Source organism: Leishmania panamensis (genome assembly GCF_000755165.1).
Source record: "Leishmania panamensis strain MHOM/PA/94/PSC-1 chromosome 35 sequence".
In the NCBI taxonomy this organism is placed as follows: Eukaryota; Euglenozoa; class Kinetoplastea; order Trypanosomatida; family Trypanosomatidae; genus Leishmania; species Leishmania panamensis.
This window is the reverse complement of record NC_025882.1, coordinates 263,155-287,164: the sequence shown is the minus strand read 5'-3', so window position 1 is coordinate 287,164 and position 24,010 is coordinate 263,155. Positions and strand designations below refer to the sequence as shown.

The following is a 24,010-nucleotide window of genomic DNA, read 5'->3' as shown; positions in this document are numbered from 1 at the left end:
GGAGGGTGAGAACCCAAAGAATAATGGAGAGCGACCAAGTGGAAAAGCATCAGCAGCTTCAACGACAGAAAAAAAAAAAGAAGAGAATACTTTGACTTGCTGTGATGGTGGTAGACGCGCTGCGATGCCGCTGGCTTGTGTTGTCATCATCTCTGAAGGCGGTAAGCATGAAGAGCAGCTTCTTGCTTCACAGCGCGACCACGATGTCGTCTTACCGAATGCCAGTGGTCTGCCCGCCCATGAAGCTAGGTCTCGTTGCGGGTAAAGAGGAGACAGAGCTGCTCATGGCGGGATTTGTCGTGTAAGAATCGGGCAGCGATGTTGCGGAGCGGTGTGCGTAAGCTCGAGAGGACGCCGCACTGGTGGCAAAGCGGACTTTGGCCGCAGTGGCCGCACTAGTCAAGGCCCGCTGCATCGGTGTGGAGAGCAGATTTTGCTGCGACGTGGTCGAGGAACCAGGGTAGGGGTAGCTCGAGTTCGAGACGGCCAGACGGAGATGGGCGTGCATGGGCGGGTCCTCGTCACGAACTGAGCCGTTACGGTGCGTACTCGTTGTCGACGCGTCAAAGCCCAGGAGCGGAGGGGGCGAGAATTGCCAACTTGCATCAAAGTCGAGCGGGTGAAGCGAGCAGCTGTGTTCGCCCTGCGCAGTGCCATCGTAGCGCCCTCCCTCATCACCAAGCGGGTGTGCAATGGCGCGGTAGCCACCATTGTTGCGGTGCGCCCCCACGAGCTGCGCCGCCTTTTCGTGCGCGCCGATGGAAAAGCCACCATCGCCGGTGTTGCCGCTGATACCCATATCGTCTCCGTTACGATGGACCTCGACCATACTGCTGCCCAATTCTGGCGAAACGAGGGCCACCAGTCGGCGCATTCCCTTCGTACCTGTTGAGAGAAGCTGCACGCTACCCGGCGTGTACTGCACGGCGCCATTGCCTTCCATCAGTTGCCCACTGCCACGCGTGCCGGGGAACTTATTGTACGACGTCGACCCCTCTGGCAAGGAAGTGACGCTGCCGTAGGGGTTAAAGCTATAACTACCGTCGCTGTTCATGTGGCGCGCGCCTATGAGGTTAATGTCCGGCACACTCGCGTTCAGGCGACGTGTAAGGGACGTGTTGGCACTGACGAGGTGGCTTGCAGGTTCCACGTCCTCGTCCACCTGCACGTGCTCGAAGAGGGCACCACTGGAGGCTAAGTCGTCCTCGGTAGCTGCCTTGAGGTCCATGGCGTCGCTGTGACTCTCCTCGTTCGCCAAACTCACCATGTTGGGGTGCAACGCCGCCTCCATCGCGGGTGACTCTCCTTGCACCTGCAGCCCCTGCTCCATCAGGGGACTGCGCAGTAGCTCCATCTCACGCCTCAGCCGCTGCTTCTCCTCACAGTGCGCGTCAGGAGACTGCTCCAACGCCGCATACTCGCGTGCAACGCTGAGATACTGCGGGAATACATGAATCTGATTACAGCACGAGCCGGCCGTGCACTTGCCGCGCTGGAACAGCAGACACACACTTGCGAGCTTCTTCATCGATCCCTGGAAGAGGCCACGAGAGAATCCCGCGATGCTGAACTTGGGCAGTGCAATGCTGCTCTTGAGCTGTGGGTCGTGCACCGTGAAAATGTCATCAGGAGCGAGCGCGAAGTAGCGGCTCTGCAGCTCTATGAACCACTGGTCGAACTCCGCCTTCTTCGCCTGCATCCACCGGTGGTCAATGTGCACCTGATTGCACCACCGCTCCCACTTGCACTGCAGCGGGTCAGTCGAGTAAAGGCCGCAGCTGGTTGGCACCTGCATCATCGCGTGCACATGACCATGGCTGCCGGCGCCGCGGGCGCGCTTCGCACGCATCGCCGGATCTACATAAAGACCCTTCGTGAATACAAGCGAGCTGATTGGGACCTCCACTACCTCCTTGAGGTCCGCCACGAAAATGCTAAACGTCTTTTCCGCGTCGCACTCCATCGCCTGGCGGAACTCACACTCTCGGTTGAACAGCCATGAGCTCATCTCCATCCGCATTTCAGCCAGGTACTCAGGTCTCACGTGGATATCGTGGCAGCGGTCACCAGCCACGCACCGGCCCTCCTGGAACGCATCACAGATGCGCACGACGCACCGAGAGCCATACACAATGGGCTTTGGTGGCTTGCTGAAGAGGCGCGCGCTCCCCAGAGTGGACACCACCGTCGCCGGCATCACCACCACAGGAGCCTTCAGCTGATTGTCGTGGACCTCGTAGTCACATGTGCTCTGTTGATCATACCCGTGCTGGTGGCGCAGGCCGGTCGCGTCGCCCCCTCTGTCACGCCCATTCGTGCCATTACCGCGGGAGCCATAGCCACAGTAGACGCTACCACCATTGGGCATATTGTTGCCGACATTATACTCGTACGTAGTGCCCAGAGAAGCGTCTGTGTGATAGCCATATGGGATGCCACTGATGTGGCCGTCTGCGCTGGCGTAGTCGTATACCGTGGCACTGGCGCTCTGCCCTGGGCCGTACGCGTTTGGAGGTGCATACGTTGAGTACATGTGAGCGTTGTTGCTGTTCATCGGTGATCCGTAGGCTTTGTAGATCATCTTCTGGTCACCGTATATGGTGCAATAGGGCAGGGCAGTAACACAACGTACGAGTGCAAGAGAGTCGTGCGCGAAAAGAAAACTCAAAGTGCACTCGGTCTTCTGAACTCCTTTCGTGTTTCTGCCGCGTGAGGTCCAGCGATCGTCACGGTGACTTGGCTGCCTTTTCTTGTGCAGGTATGTGTGAGTTCGTGGCTGTTCTCCACGAATTCAGGTTCGCGCAAGTCGGCTGCTCAGTGCCCCTTGTTCCTTCTTTTGGTCTTATTTCCGAGCTCTGGTGCGTGGTGCGGCCCCCCGACAAAAAGGGGAAGCAACGCAGTTTCACACGAACAGGAAACTACGAAAGGGGGGAGCGAGAACAGCAAGGGACGCGAGATAATGTATTGAAAGGGTGGGGGAGGGGGGAGGAGCGCGTGAAACAAAAGTAAGGTGGAGGTTGGTCGATTGGGCTATACAAGCGTGAGACGTAGGGTAGTCCAGGCGCAGAGAGCTCAAAAAGTAATGAAAAGGAAAAAAGAACGAAAGAGAGAAAGGAAGGGGGGAAAAAAACAGACAAAACTGAACATCAAACGTCAGAAGAACCGTGTCCTCAGCTGACAAAACGGCGCTTTGCTTTCGCCGAAAGCTCCTTTTCTTTTACGTTCTTCTCTCTCTCTCTCTGGATGGATGGATGGGGGAGGGGGGAAGAGGAGGTTCGTCTGGATCAGTGTGCCTTCCCTTTCCAGTTGCGCTCCGTCTAAGCCATACAAAACGAGAGCAGGGCGAAAGAAAAGAGGTAATTTTAATGGAGGCACAAAGAGAAGATCGTTCACAACAAGTGGGAAAAAAGGAAAAGTTAAGAAACACGAATGGCTCGGTCAAGCAAAGCAAAAGTAGGTTGGAGAGGGGATGTAACGATGACGGCGACAGAGACAAGAAGGGCGGGGAAAGAGTGAAAAGGGGTTGAGTCCACGGTGAGGTGCAGGCGTCGAGCACACGAGAGAGCCTCAAAGGGGAGTGGGGGGTGGGAGGAAGAGAAGAGAACAGAAACCACAAACGCCTCGCTAGCTCAACTACAGGTACAGCAGCCAAATACGCCAAACAAAGCAAAAAAAAAAAAGGCCTTTCGTGCAACCTATGCACACTGTGAAAGCGAAGACTGAAAGAGAGAGGTGGAGGTGTAAGAGTAACACGAAATGAGAGCTGAAAAAAAAAGTGCAGGGGTGAGGTAGAAAGAGAGAGAGAGAGAGAGAGAAAAGCTGAGGAGAGATGAATGTGACAGGTGCAATCCTTGCAAACAAATACAGAAAGAGGGTAAAGAACGCGAGGAATGAGGAAAGGGTGGAGGGAGGGAGGGGGAGGAACAGAAAACCAAAACAATGAACAGAAGCGAAGCCAAAAAGAAACAAGAAACAAAAAATTGCGTACCGCAAACGCCCACACACAAACACAAAGGCCCGCGCACAGAGAGCGACAACCGTAAGTAGACACGGATGCTCGTACGCGAACACGCAAGCAGCAGCTAGCCCGCTAGCAGAACCTTAAGAAAAAAGAGGCAGAAGAGAGAATAAGACTCCCACGACACCCACAGTGGCCTTGCAAGTGCACAGATGAGAAGAATAAAAGCGCAAAGGCACAAATAAATGGGGAAAAAATAGCAATCAGCTCCGCAGGGAAACAGTAAAGTCAAAGAGTCGTCAGTGATTTGGAGTGTGTGTGGGGGGGGGTTAGGAAAGAAAGACTACCTTTAAGGGTCAGAGAAAGCAAAAGATAAACAGAGCGTGCGCCTTTGGAGGGTGAGGGACAGCGAGGAAGTCTCTACTGGAGAGGGAAAGGGCAACACCACCCGTAGTAGCGAGCCTACAATTCTGCGCACGTACAGAAAAAGGAGACGCACGGAGGGAGAGCAAGAAAAAATGAGGACGATGGCAGTCGGTTTGCCCCTTCTATCCTCAGGGATCAGTGAGTACAGCCAACGGACCAACAGATCTCTTCTCAAATGTTGTATCAAGATGGATGGGTTTCTTTGGTGGCTATTTTTCTTCCCTCCCTGGTCTGGCCTTGTACCTTTCTGTGCGTTTATTATTCTGCAAGCGTCCAGCAGTCGCTGGGTCTCTTCTGACTTGTGTAATAATACTATATATATATATACACATATATATACATATACATATATACGTATGTATAGATGTATGCTCAACTACAAGAGCTGCGCCCCTTTCCGTTTTGTGTATTTTCCGCTTTCTTGGCTACCCATCAATGCTAACTGATTTCACCGACTGGGCACAGCAACAACCTCACACTGCGTGTTATTGGCACACCTCCGTGCGTCAGTGCGTGATCATGTGTTTTGAGTCTACCAATGGCTGCCCCGTGCCTTCCTTTCCCTCTATGGTTTGAAAAGTCAGAGTAGCTGATGGTGGTGGACAGTGGTAGTTGTTAAGCGGCACTCTGAGCGGTGGAGAATGAAAAATAAGAGGAAAAGCTGTCAGGCGCGAAACGGGAAAAAAAAATGAATGAAAGTTTCGTTGCAGCGCTCAGCGTCCCAGCGACACAGCACGTAACGAGAGAAGGGGTGGGGAGACAAAAGGTGAAAGGTAGCCTCTGAAGAACGAAGAAAAATCCGCAACGCGCCTCTAGAGAGCTGTTTAAAGGGGAGAGGTCTCGTGAACGTATGATTGGATGTCTGTGTGTGGAACGACGGGAATCGAAGTAGACGGGAAAAGGTGAAGAAGGGTGTATGCTCAGTGCGTATACGCACATATCCACGCACACAGAGGCGCACCAGGACGTACGCACACGGGTGAGATCTGGGAGAAGCTTGGCGACAAATCGATCGTACAGAGCGAAAGGAGGAGGGAGAATTAATAAATAAATGATGAAAATATCAGAGAACTGCACGGGAGTGAGACGTAAGAGGGAGCAGCGCAAACAAAAGAGGGGGAGGGCGAAGCGAAGAAGAGGTGAAAAGAGGCGAGAGAAGAGGCCAAATATAGTATGAGGAGGCTCGAAACAAAGCAAAGAAAAAAAAGGTAGCAATACTATGCGAGGGCGTGCACTTGGCGGGTAGTATGGTGGATGTGGGTCCGTACATGTGGAGGGAGAGGGAGAGAGACACAGGTAAGGAGGGATGAGAGAGTAGAGAAATAGAAATGCAAGACAGTGACGAAGACACGCGATGCCGAAGAGTTGCATTGGAAGTGCACGGACTTCATTACCTGCGTAGGAAAGCTCAGCGCACAGTGTTGCAACAGGACTAGAAGGTGGAAGCAGAGGATGATATGGCATCCCGATGAAAGCGGTAGCACCAGAGAAACCAGAACAAGCATTTCCGAAGCGTTAGCATCAACAGTGGGCGGCGCCTTTCTATGGAGTGCTCGTTGTTGCTATGTTTTGCTCTTCCGCAGAGTGCTACTGACACTAGCCCTCATCAGCTTTGAACTCGCGTGAGGAGAGCGCAGTAATGCGCAACGATACGTTCGGGCAGCGTACATGGTGTTTTTCTTTTAGACCTGCTGTATGTGTGTGGGTGTGGGTGTGGGTGTGGTGGGGGGGGGGAGGGGGCGATTGGGGTGAGTGAGACATTCTTCCCCAATGTCCTGTAGATACGCGCAGGCGAGCGTGCGAATATGGCAGTGGGAAATACTTCTGTTCCCGTGAATAAAATCATCGGGGTGCAATACGCGGACCTCAAAGATGGAAAAGGGAGAAAGAGGGAGGCGGAAGGAGTGTGGTACTGTGCGGAGATGCCCAGCAGCCTTTGGAAGAAATAAACCGAGAAAAGGTTTGTAGGTGGGTGGGGGCGCCTATGGCGCGGTGAGCAGAGCAAAGCGAGGGAAGGAGTGCGACGTAACAGTCAGCGCACAGAACAAAGAAGAAGTGCACGACCGCCACTGAAAACGAAAAATAAAAAAACACACACACATACATACAAAAGGCCCCTACCGACCATCAGCATCACGCAAGGGGCACAAAGGCAATCACAAATACGCAGAAAATAGCCTCCCCCCCTCCCCACCCTCCAACAACAACAACAACTGAAGATCGCATGGAAAACAGAAGGGCTCCATTCCAGATAAATAGTGCTTGGCAAGAGTCGCATTGCCAGGAGAAGTGTACAGGGCCACCACCGCCTCACCCTTCACCCTCACGACCACCTCGGCAGCCCTTTCAGACCGAACATCTTCTTCGTTTCCTCCCGCCAATGAGAGAAAACGCGAGCACAAGTGCACTGTGCAGTTGGGGTGCCAACAAGAGCGATAGAGATGCTCTCGTCTCACTGGACACTAGCAGGCTTCTAGAACCTCCCACCCTCACCCCTATGCTGCCATGGTATGGAGAGCTTGGCTAGGCGCGGTTGCCGAAGATGCAGAACGAAACAGTTGGCAGGGTCTCCTGAACGTACCCTGGAGCTCCAGTCGATGGCACGACCCTGGGAGGACGTCCTGTCGTCTCTAGAGTGGAAGGGTAGCTCTGCGAACCGCTCAGCATCAGCGTCACCACCTCCACCTCACCTGTCTTGACAGACGACAGTCTTGATACTGGCAACTCAGCGTGACCGAGTGATAGCCTGTCCACAGTGACGCTTCCATTAGCTATGGTGTCACGCTGGTTACCATCCTTCGTGGGTGACTGCGCCTCTGCACCGATCGCTGAGGGGGCGATATCATTCTGCATCTCGCTTCTCCCCTCTACCACATCCATCGCCGTTAGCTCCACCACAAGTGCCGCGTCCGGTGGGAGTGACGCGCAGGACACCGCTGCTGACGCCTCCGTCGGACTCCACTCGAAGTGACTGAGCGCCCCCATCTGCCGCTCCACAGAGAAGAGAACGGTGGCGCCGTAGCGTACAAGAAGATGGACATACTTTTCTGAGGCGCTCGGCAAGACGTAGCACATGTTACTGACACTCAGCACCACCGTGGCGGCGAGCGCCGAAGATGCCCTCACAGTGGTGGTCTCGGCGCTTCCTGGAATGTAGTACGGCAGCTGATCTGGCGCTGTATCGACACGGACAGCGGAGATGGGCGCCAGCAGCGCACCTATATCTTGTTCTGCTGTCCGGCGCATTTGATGCCCGAGGGAACCAATCAGTGTGAAGATTTGCACGGTGCCCACCGTCCTCTCGGACGTCACGCATGTGCGCGTCGCTGTGCTCACGGACGGCTGCAGGTTTGAGGCGCCCTTATCGGCATCCTTACATCGAGGAAAGAGGGGATATGTATGCAACGTGCTGCTCAGCAGTTGCGAAAGTGGAACGGCGACCTGGCCAATCTGACTCACTTTATCCACGACGCCGTCGTAGACAGCGAACTGACACTCATGACGGTGTTGCTGCTGCTGCTGCTGGAGGTTGACCTCCTCTCCAGCAGCGTCACTGCCGCCGTCTTGTGATGGAATCCGCAGCAGCACGCTCGCCTTCGAGAAGGGCCACCGCGGTGCCCTCGTTGCCTCCTGTAGAGACGTGCGCAAATACGGCTGCGCGTCAATAGAAAACGTGCCGATCGCGTCCGCTTGGAGCTCCTCCGACGCGCCGCCGGGCAGATCCGTACACCCAGTCATGTGCAGCAGCAGGAGCATAGAGGACTCCGAAAACTGCACTTGCGAAGAGGACGGTGGGCAGAGAGCGGTGACGCGTGGTGGTAGCTCTAACACAGGAAGGCAAAGGCTGCGCAGGCGCACTACACCGCGTCCAGGTGGATCGAGCAAGATATCGTGTCGATGATCCGGCCCAGCGCCGCCATCTCTGAGTACGATGGTGGCGCGGCCAATAACCTCATTCTCGTCGCTGTCACAGACTTCCAGCTGGTAGGCCACAGTGCTACCGCGGAGACGTGGGCATTGCAGCAAGCAGCTTGCCTCTGACATTGGCCATGATGCCTCGAAGGCACTGAAGGCGAGCGGTGTGCGCATCAGCACCGCCCCGGTGCCGTCACGTAGCACAATGAAGGGGTCGGGGTTGATGGAGAAGCCCTCCCTCGCTAGAGAGAGCTCCTCCACAGCGAAGTGCGTCACCCAGTCGCGGCTACGATTCTCGAAGCTATCCCTCAGCCTCGCTCCCAGGACGCCTAACACGAGGTGGCCTATCACAAGTCGGCCCGTCTGGGCCTGTAGAAGCGGCAAACGCCTCAGTCCTACGCCACCAAAAATAAGCTCGTCCACCGTTGCCTCGGTGGAGCCAATGACGGCCCCCTTGTGGAGCAGGTCAAATGTCAAGATGCCGCCCTCGCCAGAGACAATTACGAAGCCCTTCTCCCCAGACCAGGCGGGGCTCCGTGTCTTCGGCGTCACCCGCTCGGTTTCCAGAAGCCTTCTGCTTGTTGTGCCGTCGTAGAGGGATACTATGAGAGCGGCCTCAATGCGGTGCTTGAGGCCTTCCACCGACATCACTTGTAGAAACAGTGTTGTGCTCTCCGACGCGAGCGGAGGGTGCACAATCGCCTTCTCTCTTGCTTCGAGGTACTGCCGGAGAGCTTTGTATTTGGTAGCTGTCACGGCTAGCATGGTCGTCGTTACGCATGGCTGCTTCGCATCCTGCCTGCCCATGCCACTTGGTTGAGCGCCCTTCACGCCAGCGTCCAATTCTGTATTGACAGGGCAGCCCATGGCTGATAGCTCCGTCAGCGACATGGCTTGCTGTCCCACCCCACCGTTCTCGTGTATGCTCGCCGTCGACAAGGACGTCTGATACACAATGCAACTTTCGTTATCCATGTCACAGACGGAGAAGACAATGTCGGTGCCACGCCGCACAAAGCTGATGAACGACGAGTGCTCGATCGGCCAGCGCGGGGCCGTGCGGTTCTCCATGACCGAGGTGCGTACCAGAACGCGCTGCCCCAGTGTCACCTTCACAATAGGCCGCGCGCATCGCTGCATTACCTCGGCAGACAAATAATCGCACTTGCGGACGTGAAGAAGCAGAAGGACCATGGCCCCTGCGCCCACTTCGCTGTCCGTGTTCACCTCGTCCGGAGCCCACATCTCGTCCCGCTGCAGCGGAAGTACTTCGACGAAGTTGTCGAAGTAGTTTTGATCCTCTATCTTGACGTAGCGGTCTAGAAGTGAGGTGGAGCGGTCAACACTAAGCTTGCTATTAAACTGATTGAAGTCTACGCTCGTGGGGCGCGTACGCACGGGTGGCATCACGCGTGACTCGCTAGAGCTCATGGGGCGTGTGACGCCGATCGCCGCTGGTGATAGCAAGTCATCGCGTCCGCTGTTACAGCGCGGCGACGGCGGCACTCCAGATGATGGACGCACGAAGTGACTGCGACTGACGGACATGCGGAGGCTCAGCGATGCCCCGAAGATGGCGCTCGCCTCGCCAATCGCGCAAAGACTGGTAGAACGACGAGTGCGACCGAGTGGAGCGGTAGGCATGGAGCATCCAGTCTGGGCGCCACCAGCGCCTTCTACGTGGAGGGGGTCATCGACGAAGCCTGTATTAATAACATCCACCGCATCCGTGAAGTCGTGGACAGACGACGACGGCATCGAGCGCTGCGATAGAAGATGGTTACCTACCAGCGGTAACGTGCCGATGTCCTCCAAACGCATCACCTCGGCCACCTCGACCGGCGCCTCGGCATTGTGCAAAGCGTCTATGAGACTCATATCGGCAAGACTATTGCTCTGCTCCCCCATGGCCTGCGTATCGTCGTCTTCCGTGATAAGACGGACGTTGCTATCATTCACCTGGCGTAGAAACCTTGACTGCTTCTCCGTCATAATGAGGAAGAGTTGCTCCACAATGATGGACTGCAGCTCACCCGAGTCGCCGCTGATGTCGCAGTCAGCTGGGTTGGGTGGCGTATCCGACCGCACGGCAACGAGCTGGAGCACCTTCTCGTTCATGGTCCTCTCCACATCCTTGTCGACGTCACGCAGATCGCGTATGGGTGCGGGCGGGGAATCCTTTGCGTCCTCGGCACGCAATCCCTCCTGCATTCGCGTGACGGCGTACGTGGTCCACTGCTCAGGTGTCCAATCCACACCCACGCTTTTACCTCCACGAAGGGTGGGGTCTTCTGAGGGCGACTCTCTTGACCCATCTGTCGCAGCAACCTGCAACAGAGACGAACGTCGACCGGAGCGACCGCCAGCGCTACTGTTGCGCACTCCTGAAGGCGACGTCGCCAAGTCGGCCGACTGCGCACGACTGCGTTGGCTGCCCGCCCGCGAGCGCAATCCATTCGTCACGGAGTTAGGGGCGACGGGAGCGTTGAAGCCCTCCACAATGCTGGCTTCACCGCGTTGGGCGCGGAAGAGACTGATGCCTTGTCGGCACACCTCGATGGCCTGCGCATCGGCGCGGTTTCTCTCCAGCACTCGTAGCACCGCTTCTCGATCAAACTGCCAGAGGCAGACCGTGGAGTCGCACACCACGTCATAGGGCCACAAGTGCGGCTTCAAGCACAGTTCACCAAAGAAGTCGCCGGCGCTGCGTCCCTCTCGCCGGATTTCTGGCAGCGGGGTCGGAATCGGTTTCGCGACAGACACACACTGCCCACTCGACTGGGGTTCGCCTTTGCGCCCAGTGCGGCTTGTGCTAGAGGGTGTCTCCGCGACGGCGGCGGTCTTGATCACGCTCGTCAGTGTCACCACTCCGCGGCCGATAACGCAGAAGAAGGTGCACGGTTCGTACGTGGAGATCAGCGTCTGACCTTGCGGGAGAATTAGCACGGTGGCACATTGTGCAATCTCCTCCCGCATAGCGTCCGTCGTGTGTCCGAGACACGGCACGCCGCTCAAAATGGACACGAGTCCGAAAACATCGCGTGTTCGACCCTCCTCCATCCACCGCCTCTGCCGTTCCTTGGCCTCCGCAATAATGCGTCGGGCGCTCTCAGGGTACTTCAGAAAGCGATGCAAAAGGTGGCGCGCGTGCAGAGCGTAAAGCTCGCACACAGTGGCTGCGACCACGCTACAGTTGCGTCTGTCGTGAAACAGAACGCTCTGCTCTCCCACGGCGGCGCCAGCCTCCAGAACTGCCAGCGCCTCGCCCTTCACAGTCACTGTGAGGGCACCGCGGCGCACAACATAGATGTATGGGCAGTAGACGCCTTCGTCAAAGAGAACATCGCCCACGGAGAGAACGCGCACCTCCATGGAACGACTCAGCTTGACGCGGTCGCTCGCCGTCAGCATCGACCACATCCACGAGCGAAGAAGCACTGCGGATGTGGGAAAGTAATCCGCTAGTAACATGTCACGGCGATGCGGCAGGACAACCTCGCGCAGAGTGCGCCCCATCACGTCGGTGGTGAGCAGTGGCACCTGTGTCTTGCTGTAGGTGACCTCCCAAAACCAGCGAGAGGAAATAATCGCGACGTCTGCCTCCTCGCCCTCGCGAGTCGCAAGGAACGACGTGGCGCGATCCTCGCACATGACAGACATCAGACAGAGTATGTTCATCGCCTTGTGAAGTCGGTGCGTTTGCGTGGAAATAGGACGCGTGGCGCCACCGCCGCCCTTTTTCCAATTTCGACCACCCTCCTCGGGGCGCCGCTCCTCTAACTGCCCATGCAGCAACACCACAATGCCGCACGACACGTGGGACTCGTTGGCGTACACAATGATCTCCTTAGGCGCGAGCGACCTGAATGTGGCGCCGACTGCCAGGCTCTCTACCACTTGTTGCGGGCAGTCGGCAAGGCGCGACTTGGTGCTCATGATGGCGGCAACCACCGACTCAGGGGTGTACCGCCGAGGCGGCTGCCCGTCTTTCCAGCGCGAGCGACGCCTATGCCGCAGGATGATCCGCATAATCACGGGCAAGAAGAGGCGGCGTAGTCGGCGCATTGCTTCTCGGCTCTCTTTAGAGGCAAAGTCGATTGGGATCCGTGGAACCAAAGAGTTCCGTTGCGCCGCGGCGGCATCGATCACACTAACGCAACGGAGACGAGGGTTTGTGCTGTTGGCGCCAATGGAAGAGTCGCGTCGCGTCGGCGTCAGCTCAGGGATTGCTAAGCCACCCTGAGATGTCGAGGCACTAGGTAGGCGGTGCTGCAGATGGTTCGGGAAGCGTGCTGGGAGTGGAAGTGCAGTGCTGGAGGGGCGTGGTGGCGGTCTCGCACTCGCGGTGCTGCGATGGCGACGCGATCCAGAAACCGCGGATGTGATGGGCATGTCTTAAAGTGTTCCAAGAGCACAAAGAACGAAGAAGCGAAGCAACCACGCGGTCAGTTAGAGAAGGCGCGGAGGAAAGACAGAGAAAACTGAGAGAAGGACTGGCGGGGAGAAGACACCACCAGCGACAACAAAGAAAAAAATGTATAGAAATACACGGAAAACAAAGAACACACGCGAGTCAAGAAAGCAGGATGAGATACAAAGGGACAATGCATGTCAACCTAAAGGACAATCCAGAAGGAGGGAGGCAGGGAAACAAGGGCGGCGGCGAGGAGGTCAGGGGTGCCTGTACAAGAAGGGTAAGGAGTCGGTTATGGGTGATGGGGGGCGAAGGGAGAAGATCCAAAAAAAAAAAACGAGATGGTGGTACCCACAACAAAGGCTTTAGATGCGCACCGGCGTTCTTCTTTCTTCCCTTTTGCGCACGTGCCAGCAGAGCAAGGGAAGAAAGACCAACAAGAAGGCGTCCCTGTATGAAGCCACCGCCGTGAACAGAAGCGATTGAGGCTGTGCTGTTGAAGAGAAAGAGCTGAGGTCCAACAACAGAAATGCTTGAAAGACTAGAAATCGAGGGACCACAATCAAGGCGCGTGGAGCAGCCCCACGTGAGACTGCGCTTGACGACAGTGCCCTGCGTCGGCCTCAATGATAAAAAGGCGTGTGACAGCGCGGTCAGTAGCCAGAGGTAGCGGAGCTGCAGTTGTGTATAACTACAAAGCAAGGCAACTGCACCGACACAACGGAGAAACGTGGACAGAGAGAGAGGCGCAGCAAGAGAGAAGCTATATTTAAGCAAAGCGAAGCGAACAAGGGAAGAGCGTGCGAGAGATTCAGGACAATTATTCAACGAGCTCAAGAGATTGTGCTTAGTTTCTGTGGTATAAGAGAGGGGATTGGTGCTTCTAGGCGCGTTGGTGTATAACTGACTACGTCTCACTCTATCAACGTCCAACGATGGGGAAAAGGTATGGAAAGAGAAGCAAAGACAACGGTGGTGAAGTCAGCGAGCGGAGTTGCGGTGCCGACTGCAGTGGGAATAACGCGGCAAAGGAAGGAAGATGCGTGGAGAGAGAGAGGTGCAACCAACGGAAACAAGAAGCAGCACACACACACACACACATATACACAGACACGCACACACATTACAGCAATGAAAACCATACGAGGAAGCGCAAGGCGATGTGTCCGGTAAGTAGTGAAAAGATGAGGCGGCGGTCTCACGTGCTCGTCCCTTCTCCTCTCCTTGCGACGCCGTATTCGACGCCGGTCTTTTCTTGGCTTCGTGGACGCTGCTATGCCCCGTATGCTCGTGTGCGTGAGTGTGAGTGCGTGTGTGCGTGTGAGTGGGTCTTGGACTGCTCTCCCTTCTTTCCGTCGTCGAGCACTCGATTCCCCGCTGTGGAGAACAACACGGGCAACTGATCCTCTTTTCCTTGTCCCTCCTCCTTATCACAAATGCGCCCTTCAAGGGATGCGCACTGACGGCTATCGATCGACCCTACTTTGGGGGTTATGTAAAAGACGCGCTTCTTGTGTTTTAAGAGGGTGAGGAAGCTTTAGTGATTGATTGCTCTTGCGCAGGAATGTGCTTCCCCCTATGCACCCCTATACGCACTTCGATGCACGTGTGGGTCTGCCGTATGTGTGTATGTGTGTAGCGAACCGGAGTGCGGCGTTCCTGCCTCTTGTCGGCGGGGAAGGGAGGACGCAGTGATGGGAATGGAACGAGACACGGAAAAAAAAATTGAGGGAGAGCGGGGGAAGCGAGAAGGACAGCAGCGCGTTGTGTGGGGAGTTTGAATGGTGAGAACACAAATCGAACGCTCATCGCGTGCTGGATGAAAAGGCACGTGATGAGGGTCTCCGCCTCGTCCTTCTCGTTGCATGAAACGACGCGGCGTCACTGCCAAAGCACGCGGAGAAGACGACACGGACACAAGAGGTAGAGGAGCGAGAGAGACACACGTGCACACGGAAAGGCATTCAGTGTTGCAACGCGGCATAACCGTCCCTTCCTTGTGCTTTGCCGAGATTCTGCTGTCTTCATCGTTGCATTATTTTCAAATGATGCCTCCGGTGTAGCCACAACATCGCTTGCGTGTGGCAGAGGAGTTCGCAAACGCCTTTGATTTGCTGCACAAAACGAATCAGAAACGCAAATGCATTTACGCCTCTCTTTGAGGGGAGAAGCACCCATGCCATCGCTGCTGCGATCGGGTCACTGCAGCAGCAGGAATCGCACCTTCCACAAACTGCACGAGGTCACCCTCACGCAGAAAATAAAAAAAAAAGTGACGCAATACCCGTGAGAAGGGCTGGCCACGAACAACAAACGCACACCCGCTGATGTCGCTCGGGTGCAATATGAAAATCAAACGACAACAGTGTACCCTCATTCCACGCAGCGGGGAAGAGAGCAGGACAGGGAAAAAAGTGAGCAGAGCTACATCACGCTCGCACTCGTACATAACTACCGCTGACTGTGAAGCAGGGGAATGCACCAACGGACACACACCAGACACACCTGCACACATTGACCCATGCATCCAAGCTCGCGTCTTCCATGGTGGGTGTAGCAAAGATAAGCAATCACCAACAGCAACGTCGAGAAAGGGGTCAGCCGCACATCTGGGGATGACCTTGGTCGAATCATTCTCCGCCTAGGGCTTTCATCACTCGTCCTCGCCGCGAATGGCAGCCAGCCTGGCAGCCCGTTGACGAGTTCTCTCCTCCTTCACCTTGTTGCTGTCGTGAGCCACACGCTCCGCCAGTGCATCGTAGTCTTTCGACACAGCCTCTAGCAGCCACTCAATACCTTCCACTAAGGTCGGGTCGTCTTCGACGGCGCACGTCGCCAGCACACGGTACGGCGCGCCGTTCTCCCCCATCGCCTCTTCGAGAAAGCCCTGGGGAATCACCTCTACACCGCGACTTTCCGGCAAGTCCTTCTTGTTCGCCAGCACCAGCAGCGGCTTCCCTTTCACGTACGGGTGCTGGAGCGTCTCGTACAGCACTATGAGCGACTCGCTCACCCGCTCATCGCTGGCAGCCGAGTCAATGACGTACACAATGCCGTAGCAGTCGTGGTAGTAATGCACCCAAATGCCGCGGAAATTGGCAGCCCCGCCGAGGTCGAAGACGCACAAGTTGTAGTCGTCCAGCGGGAACTTGATGGGGGCAAATCCGATGGTTGGGGTGTACTTCTTTTCCGCTTCGCCGTTCTCCAGCACGGAAAGAACGCACGTCTTGCCCGCCTGGTCGAGACCGAAGGCGGCTAGCGTCACGCTTCTCTTCTCCTTCGCGGAGTCCTGTGTTGCAGCAGGGGCTGCGGCAGCAACGTTGCTGTTGAAGTGGAGTTGGGTGGGATCGTGCGAGCCTTTGTTCTTCTCAGACTCCTCCACGTCCTTGAGAAGGACGCGCAAGTACGCAAAGGGGTTCTCGGGACGGTTCAGCAGCAACTTGGTTGCCATGAGCTCAAATAAATGGTGGATGTTGTGCTGCTTAGCATAAGCAATACACGCGTCGTCATTCGACATGATTGCTCAAAGTGTGCGCACATAAGAAAAGGTATCTATAGGGTGGAGTTTCTTGTTGGGGAGAGGGGTGTGTATGGGTGTATGGGTGTATGTTTGTGTGACAGTTGTACAGGTTTTCAGACCACACGCACACGACGCAGGCGTGGTATCGCGCAAAGCAAGAAAACTTTCGTCCCGCACCGCCTTTTTGAGGGTGGTAGCGGTAGTGCAGGCAAGAAATGAAAAGCGGTGAATTGTGAGTGCGTGGAGCTCATTAAGGAGAGCTTACACTCTCTCTAAATCGGCAACACAACTCGGCCACGCAGACAGGCAAATAGAGCGAGCACAAACTTACACACAAACACAAGCACACATCCATACATAACAGCACAGTGAAGATCCAGGCGCTCGTGGAGGCACATGGCATCGGTCGACAGAGGCGAAAACAGTGAGGAGGAAAGTGAAGAGGGAGGTGGTGAGCACCGCGGGCACACGCAAATACGAGCACATACACCCTGGGCGAGCGCATGGCCACCTGCAACACTGAGCCTCCCACCCCCGCTTAGCACCGCAGCAGGTAGGAAGAGAGGCGGGACACCACTCATCATTCTACTCAATGGGAGGTGTTCTTCTTCAGGGGACAGACGAGGTCACACGGAGCTCGCGGTAAGTACGCAACGTGGATTGACAAGGACGATATCGCGCGTGCATTATCACCTCCGATTTCGTGCCCCGCATTCCTTTTGTGGTGTGTCGCCCTCTACCACTCTGCAGAACGGCACTGCTAAGTGCAAAGAAAAACAACAAAAGGGGGAGAGGAGTACACCATCCCTCACTACCTGCCACGTATACGCAGAGACTCCTTCCTATAGCTCTATGCGCGTACTTGGTGGGAACAGTGGAGGAAGTTCCAGGAGTGTTAAAGTGGCGCCAAGAGTGAATATCTGAGTAGAGGCTGCCTGTTGTAAATGTGCGCCGTCCTATCAACTCTCTCTTTCTTGGGCCTATAAACACACACACGCACACGCATGCACGCCGGCCAATGTGCCTGCAAGTGCATGCTGGAGTGGACACGCCTTACGCAGTGGCGCTTGCTGGCTGCTGCGGCTGGTCTGAACACAGTGTCCCTCGCTTCTCTCGCTCATCCTTCACGGCCAATTTGGCTGTCTTGAGGCATTCGAGCAGCTCATATGACGCCACAGAGGGATCGTAGCACCGCTGGCACGTCTTATCGTTGAGCATCAGCTCGAAGAGCTTCGCCACCAGCGTTCGAGTGCCGTCCGTCTGAAAACTCTGGTCCTCACGCCACTTCACGAAGTACTTGGAGAGGATCGGCATGGCCCGGTACTCGAGCAGGTCTAGCGGATCCGCGTGCGCCGGAACCACGTCCGTCACCAGCCTTAGAAGCTCGCCCGTCGCCTCGTAGAACTCAGGAAAGGTATCCAACACACCCATCGCAACACCCAAAAAATCTGCGTCCTCCAGTCGCGCCGTCACCGACTTCTTGCCAACCGACTGTTTGGGGAGGCGCTGGGCGTCGTGCAGCACGCGGATGTGCTGCGGAATGCCCTTGTAACGGGCAATAGTGAGATTGTTCACGACCGCCTCGACGCCGTTAGCATCGATGAACTCCTTACCGCCCTCCTTAGGATAGTGGCGCATAATGGAGGAGAGGAGCAAGGTGGGGAAGCGCGTGTCTGTCGGGTCACCGCTGCTCTGCCGGTACGCTTCCACGATAGTCTTCATCCCATTACTTTGCAAGATGCGCCGCTCCACCGTGCCGTCGACGGCTTGCGTGAACGAGAACAAGGTCAGAGACCGCATCGCCATCACGCGGGCGTAGGGATTCTTGCTGTGTCGATACGCCTGAAGAACCAGTTCCACACCATCCTTCTCGTTCACAAAGTACTCCGTCAGTGACGGGTAGGCAGCGATTATGTTAATAAATTGAAGGAACTGATCTGATTGAAAGAAGATGTGCTTGCGTTGGGTGCGGCTTTCCGTGCCGGTAAAGTCTTCCACACTAAAGTCGAGAAGTGCTTTTCCGCCTGCTGCGAGGAAGTCATCCTCCGACAGAATCGGCGGGTCCAAGGACAAATCCATGTAGTCAATGATTATCCGAGCCAGGTAGCCGTCGGCCAGCTCGTTGTCGGCCCTGAGCGCTGCTAGAAGGAATCGCATCTGCTTCGGGAACTCCAGTGGGCCAAAGAGCATGTCTGGTGGCAGCTCTAGTGACATCGTCTCTGGATCCACGTCGTGCAGCTCTACCCACTCCATCGTCTTGAGAAGTGGCCGCCGAATCGTCGTCACGATGGCACTAGCGGCGTCCTCAAAAGGTTCACCGTTGTAGAGGTAAAGGCTGGTGCAGATGGAGCTGACAGCCCACGGCCAGTACCGGTGAAACCGTTCACGCCCTTTGCCCTGCGTGAACCACTTGGGGGCTCCTCGTCGCATCATCTTGCGGGAAGTTTACTAAGTTTGCTCGAACAGCAACAAAAAGCGCTCCCCAACGAGCCGAAAAGGGAGGAGAGGAAAAAGGCTCAGCGCGGAGCAGAGTGCCCTGCAAGATTCGTGTGTGCTTCCGCTGCCCGTTCCGTCAGTCAAGCGTCTTGCACTGCCACCCACGGCTCTGCAGAAACAGGGACGAGTGAGACCACGTGTGACCTCGCTTTGCTCGTTTCAGCTGCGAAAGAGGCCAAACCGTGCTGCCGGTACGCAATGGCCTCGGCCAACGCACGGGAGTGTGAGTCTGTGCACGTTAGCAGCGACACGCCTGCTTCCTGCGTCTGTGCCTCAGCGGGTCTGAGCACGACAGTGACGCGGGCGCAAACGCAGGCCTTTGGGGGTTTTACCCGCTTCTACTACGGATCGGTCATGGGGATACGAGAGTGAAGGTGCGAGTAGTGGTGTGTGGGTGTGTGTTCCAGCGTGTGGGATGCCAAAGAGAAGCGAAAAAAAAGGGCGGAAAGAAGGAGAGAGAGAGAGAGAGACGGTGTCAGTGAGCCTAGGCGGCGCAGAAAGAGTAGCATGCGACGCACAGAGCACTTCGTACAGCACAGCTCCTCACGTTAAACAAGAAAAGGAGGCAAATGGAAGCCATCGGGCGTTGCGGCCCCCAACTTGGGGCAAATCTCGAATGTATAGCAGAACATGGCTGGCAGCAAGCACTCACCGACAGAACGGCAACGTCGCTTGCTCAACCTTTCCGTGTGTACGTGCGTGTTTCCCTCGTCAGCTTCCTATGAATGATGCGTGCATGCTGCGCACGTGAGTGGGGAGGAGAGAGACACTGCCAGCAGACGAGGAGGAAGGTATAAAGCAGTATAGAAGACGAAACAAGTGGGCAACAAGCGGGCAGGAAGGGAGGAGGCACTGCCGCCCTCGGCACCGGTAGCCACTAAGGAGGAGAAAGTAGCATACGTAGAGCTGGAGGAACGGTAGTCTCTTCTTTGCCATCGTCACCTTCGCTGCACTGCTCACTCCAAAAGTGGTGCGATAAGACGATCGAAGACTTCCTCCCAAATCACCATGTAGCCGCGCTCCGTGTGGACAACGGCATCGACCTCTCCCGCATCCGCCAAATACGCTGTCACCGCCTTCTGCTGCTCAGTCGACACGTTGCGTAGCAGAACAACGTGATGTTCAAACACTACTCGGCGACACTCACGCTCCCACATGCGCAATTGGTCACAGAACGAGTGCGGAACGACCAGCGTCGTCACCGCATCAATGAACGTGGTGCTTCCGCGCGTGCCCGCCACGGCCGCGCGACGAGGCGGCGCTGAAAAAGTCGAAGACGGGGCACCGCCAGCGGGCGACGGCGACTTTGTATCGCCGTTCTCCTCCTTATCTCCGTACCGGCGCAACATGCTGGGGTGTGCTCGCAGCGAAAGAAAGCGTAGCACTTGTGTGGCGGTGATGCCCTTGCGCATAGCGGCAGCGAAACTGTCCCGCGTCACGCGGTAGCAGTGGAGATTCCCGTTTACCACCTCCTCCAACTCAGCGAACTGGTGCAAAATGTTAAGTAGATCGGAGTCCTCGGTGTAGGCATACAGGCGGAAGTTCGTTTCGGTTATGATTGTGTCGGTGTCCTCGCGACGTATTGCACTTACCCTCGAGTCATTAAAGCCGCTGCCGCTGCGCACAAGGTAGTGATTAAAGGTAAAGGAAAGCGGCGCATTTGCGTGCCAGTGAATGGCGTGCAGGAAATCGGGACTCACAACAAAGCACCTGCGGTCGTCCCTGAGCACGGGGTACACTAGCCCGACCTCGGCTAGTCGTGCGAGAAGAAGATGAGCCGCAAAATCCTGCTGCCTCTCTGGGAAGGCGAAGATGTAGTGCGCCGTGTCTAGCACAGACAGCACCGCCAGCAGCTGCCACAGTAGCGGCTTTGTGACCCTGCTGCTTCCGCTAGTGTTACCGCTACTATTCACGGAAGCGCGCGTAAGCAGCAGAACGCGCTCTAGCGCCGCGTTCACCAGCACCCACCACCGCTGCTGCAACGACACCATACAGAAGCTTATCCCCTCCGGGGTAACCTCTTTCTTCGGGGCTACTCCCGTCAGCGGAACGTGCGGCACCAGCCGGGCTAACTGCAGCACCGCGCACAGCTCCGGTTGCCGCCCGCCCAGGGCATCCGCTGACCCGTCCAGCGCACAGGTTGTGGCCGTGCGGAGGAAGCGCTTGCTCGTTGCCAAGGCCCGCTCCAGCGAGACGGGATGCAGTGGATAACCCTCCCCGGGCACTACGGCATCGCGCGGCCCGCAAAAGTGGAACCGCGGCTGACCGTGCACCTGGGTGAGAAGAGCACGCGCCTTTGCGTCGCACGGCTGCGACCACGCGGCCTCCAAGGTCACTCGCACCTGCCTCCAGAAATACGTGCTCGCAGCACCGTCATCGGCGCCGCAAGACTGAGACGGCGGATAAAGGCGTTGAAACAGCTCCGAGAAGGAGGACATCGCCAGCAACTCACTCAAGTGGTCCTGTCGAGAGGTGCCACGGAACACGTCCACGGCGCGTCGCCCTGCCTGCAGCTCTGCTACGACATGCTCGTAGATGAGCAGCAGCAGTGCAGGGCACTCGGCGCACAGCACCTCGCGGGCGGGATGGCTGCAAATGACTTCTATAAACGGCACATCTAGTACCGACGAGCTCGAGGACATATCGCCAGACTGATCTCTGCGAGAGCTTCTGCGTGTTCTTTCCTAAAGGTAATGTGAACACCTGTATGTACGAGTGTGTCTTCGTGAAGACGAGGCGACCTCCGATGTCTTTCGCTCCTGCTTCGCGCGCTGCGTTGGTTCGTGTAGTGCAGGAATAAGGAAGAGAAGCATTTGGGTCGGAGGGCGGACGAGGTGAGGGTGTAAAAGAGGAGACATCCAGGGTTGAATGGTCAACGATGGATTGACGCAAGGCTCCACGCACCCTCATCACAAGGAGCAGAGCTGGCATAAAGGGAGGGGAAAGTGCCTAAGCAACCGCAGGCACTCTGTGTCATCTTCCCACTCTTACTGCAGAGGGAGCATCACTACTGGTTTTTCAGCACGCACCTCACATTCAGCAGCGCTGGTGGGGCGCCTAAAAGCGGCAGTCTTGCACAACCTCACCTCTCCGTGAACACAGCAGTAAGCCTTGAGATTTAGCCGCCACCGAGAACTCCGCTCATTTTCGACTGACCTGTCAGCTTTTGGTAACGTTGCTTTCGCTGATGGTATCGACGCACTATTACTGTACGATTCCCCCGCCCCCTCCTCCACCGCCTTCGTCGCTGTGACTCAGGCAGCACGCACACTCGGGAAAAAGTATCACCGGCCCACCGCTCGAAGGCCGCAAACGCCCCCGGTCCTTCACCGAGTGCCACAGGGCAAAAGAAAGAGATGATGGGGCGGTGCATAGAACAAGAGAGACGTCGCCGCTTTTTACCCACCTCCGGACTGTTGGTGTGACGCAGAGGCGGGCGGCTGCCACACAACCCACTTCCAGTGATCAGCGGGCTTCGTTGGGACCCCCTTTCTGGAGAGCGCACCGTGAGCCGCATCCACGGAGTTCCGTGCCGCTGGCATCATCAAAGGTATCGCACAGAACGAGGAAACAGTGTCCGAGGGGTGATCCCTTGTTTGGTCGTTATCGTTGGAATCGCTCGTTTGCGGCAACGGAGAGGGCAACCTTAGTCGACGGTGATGCATAGCTCGGCGAGTCTCCGCTGCGTCCCATGGCGGGCCACGCATCAGAGGACTACTGCCCTCTTCTTCACTGATAGCAGCAGCGGCGCTGAAGAGGTCACTGTGAAACACGTGTCGGGGTGGATTCTCAAAGGTAGCGTGGCGCACAGGTCCTGGGTTACGGGGCGCAGCAGCACCTTTCCGCCAGGCAGCTGGTTGGCACTGGCTCGCAGAAGAAGAAGGGCGCGCACTTAGCACCCAAGTGAGCAAGTCGCGCGATTCCGCTTTGTAAACGTGTGACACCTGTCGGTTCGAGTTTGCGGGCAAATTTGTACCATGGCCGTAGGGTCTTGCAAACGCTGCTGGAGCTTCCACAGATGCGGTGGCGGCCCGACAGCCACCCTCACGACGTGTCGGCAACGACGCTGGAGGTGCCGAGGATCGAGCGACTATGGAATCGTCGCTGCGTTGGGTAGAGGACATAGACATCGGCACACACGTTGGTCGTGGCGACTCTTCCCATCTCGCGGACGACGGGGTGTACGGTCGCGTGGAACTACGAGAGTGTGGGTACGTGGGCGAACGGCGCGCGTGATGCGTGGAATGTGTAGAAGAGCGAGAGCTCGAACAGCAGCTACTGTAAGAGCGGCGGCGCTGCACGGAAGCCACCTCCAAGTGCGGCGCAGAATTACCAGATGTCAATGGCCGCTTTGATGCATCGCCGGTGCGCTGCCTGCCCACGCTACGGCAATGCACCCGTTGCAGTCGATGCACCTCCGACTCCATCTCCCGCAGGCGGTAGCGCAGAAGGAAACCCTTTTCCCTTTCTCGCGCCAGCTCCAGTTGCGCCATGTTGCGCTCCTGCAGCACCGTCTCGTAGAGAGGGCTGGTGCTTCCGAACTCGATCAAAGAAGCAGGACTACTCGCCACCCCCGTGCAAAAGCCCCCGACGGCGTCTTTGGCAAGAAGGCGGTAGACAGCGATGAGCTCCTCCTCCAGCGCTCTGCAGGTCGCCTCGGAGCGCTGCGCTTGGTGCCGCCAGAACGATTCGCCATCAGTACCATTGTCAGACACCGCCTCTGGTACGGTGGTCGATCCAAAGTTCCTCGCAAATTCACCCACAGGTGCAGGGCACGACACCAGCTGCAGTGAGGCATCTGAGCAGCACGCGGCACCTCGCGAAGCGAACGGTGAGAGCTCCAACGGTGGCAAGGGAGATGGTGAGCCTAACGTAACGGACCCCTTCAACGGTTGCCGCGGCCTGGCCCTGCCAGGGGATGGTGTCCGAGGTACCTGAGATTGGCTAAGCGGCGAAGGAGACTCTGCGTGTCGCGAGGGGTAGTCGAGGGTAGTGGAACCAGCATCGCTCCCCGCAGTGGAAGGTACTGTCCACTGACGCGCAAAAGGCAGAGCTAGTGGCAAGTTTTCCCGCTGCATGCGGCGGCAGGGCTGGGGCGTCGGGAAGAAGGGGTCCCCTTTTTCGTCACGAAAGGGACTGCAAGACTATGTGAGGTGACCGTTAGTGGGGTGTGTACGTCCGTACTTGCGCGTCAGTTTTGAAGAAAGAAAGTGTGTGTGTGTGAGGGGGGAAGGGGGGTGTACATGCATCTAAGAAAAAGAATCACGAGGAAAGGGATCTA

The 24,010-nt window shown here is 56.7% G+C and overlaps 6 protein-coding genes across 6 annotated transcripts; all 6 read right to left on the bottom strand.

Annotated features, from left to right (window-relative positions):
* Window positions 1-211: 211 nt before the first annotated feature.
* LPMP_350870 (zinc finger protein family member, putative) lies at window positions 212-2,581 on the bottom strand (the record flags this gene model as incomplete). The annotated part of the gene is made up of 1 exon (XM_010704722.1): window positions 212-2,581. The coding sequence occupies one exon, from the start codon at window positions 2,579-2,581 to the stop codon at window positions 212-214; it is 2,370 nt and encodes a 789-aa protein (XP_010703024.1).
* A 4,326-nt stretch (window positions 2,582-6,907) lies between these two features.
* LPMP_350860 (hypothetical protein) lies at window positions 6,908-12,364 on the bottom strand (the record flags this gene model as incomplete). The annotated part of the gene is made up of 1 exon (XM_010704721.1): window positions 6,908-12,364. The coding sequence occupies one exon, from the start codon at window positions 12,362-12,364 to the stop codon at window positions 6,908-6,910; it is 5,457 nt and encodes a 1,818-aa protein (XP_010703023.1).
* Window positions 12,365-15,366: 3,002 nt separating this feature from the next.
* Window positions 15,367-16,230, bottom strand: LPMP_350850 (ADP-ribosylation factor-like protein; the record flags this gene model as incomplete). The annotated part of the gene is made up of 1 exon (XM_010704720.1): window positions 15,367-16,230. The coding sequence occupies one exon, from the start codon at window positions 16,228-16,230 to the stop codon at window positions 15,367-15,369; it is 864 nt and encodes a 287-aa protein (XP_010703022.1).
* Window positions 16,231-17,286: 1,056 nt separating this feature from the next.
* Window positions 17,287-18,666, bottom strand: LPMP_350840 (hypothetical protein; the record flags this gene model as incomplete). Its single annotated transcript, XM_010704719.1, has 1 exon — window positions 17,287-18,666. One exon carries the CDS (start codon window positions 18,664-18,666, stop codon window positions 17,287-17,289), a length of 1,380 nt encoding a protein of 459 aa, XP_010703021.1.
* Window positions 18,667-19,685: 1,019 nt separating this feature from the next.
* LPMP_350830 (TFIIH basal transcription factor subunit, putative) lies at window positions 19,686-21,371 on the bottom strand (the record flags this gene model as incomplete). The annotated part of the gene is made up of 1 exon (XM_010704718.1): window positions 19,686-21,371. The coding sequence occupies one exon, from the start codon at window positions 21,369-21,371 to the stop codon at window positions 19,686-19,688; it is 1,686 nt and encodes a 561-aa protein (XP_010703020.1).
* A 756-nt stretch (window positions 21,372-22,127) lies between these two features.
* LPMP_350820 (hypothetical protein) lies at window positions 22,128-23,807 on the bottom strand (the record flags this gene model as incomplete). The annotated part of the gene is made up of 1 exon (XM_010704717.1): window positions 22,128-23,807. The coding sequence occupies one exon, from the start codon at window positions 23,805-23,807 to the stop codon at window positions 22,128-22,130; it is 1,680 nt and encodes a 559-aa protein (XP_010703019.1).
* Window positions 23,808-24,010: the final 203 nt, after the last annotated feature.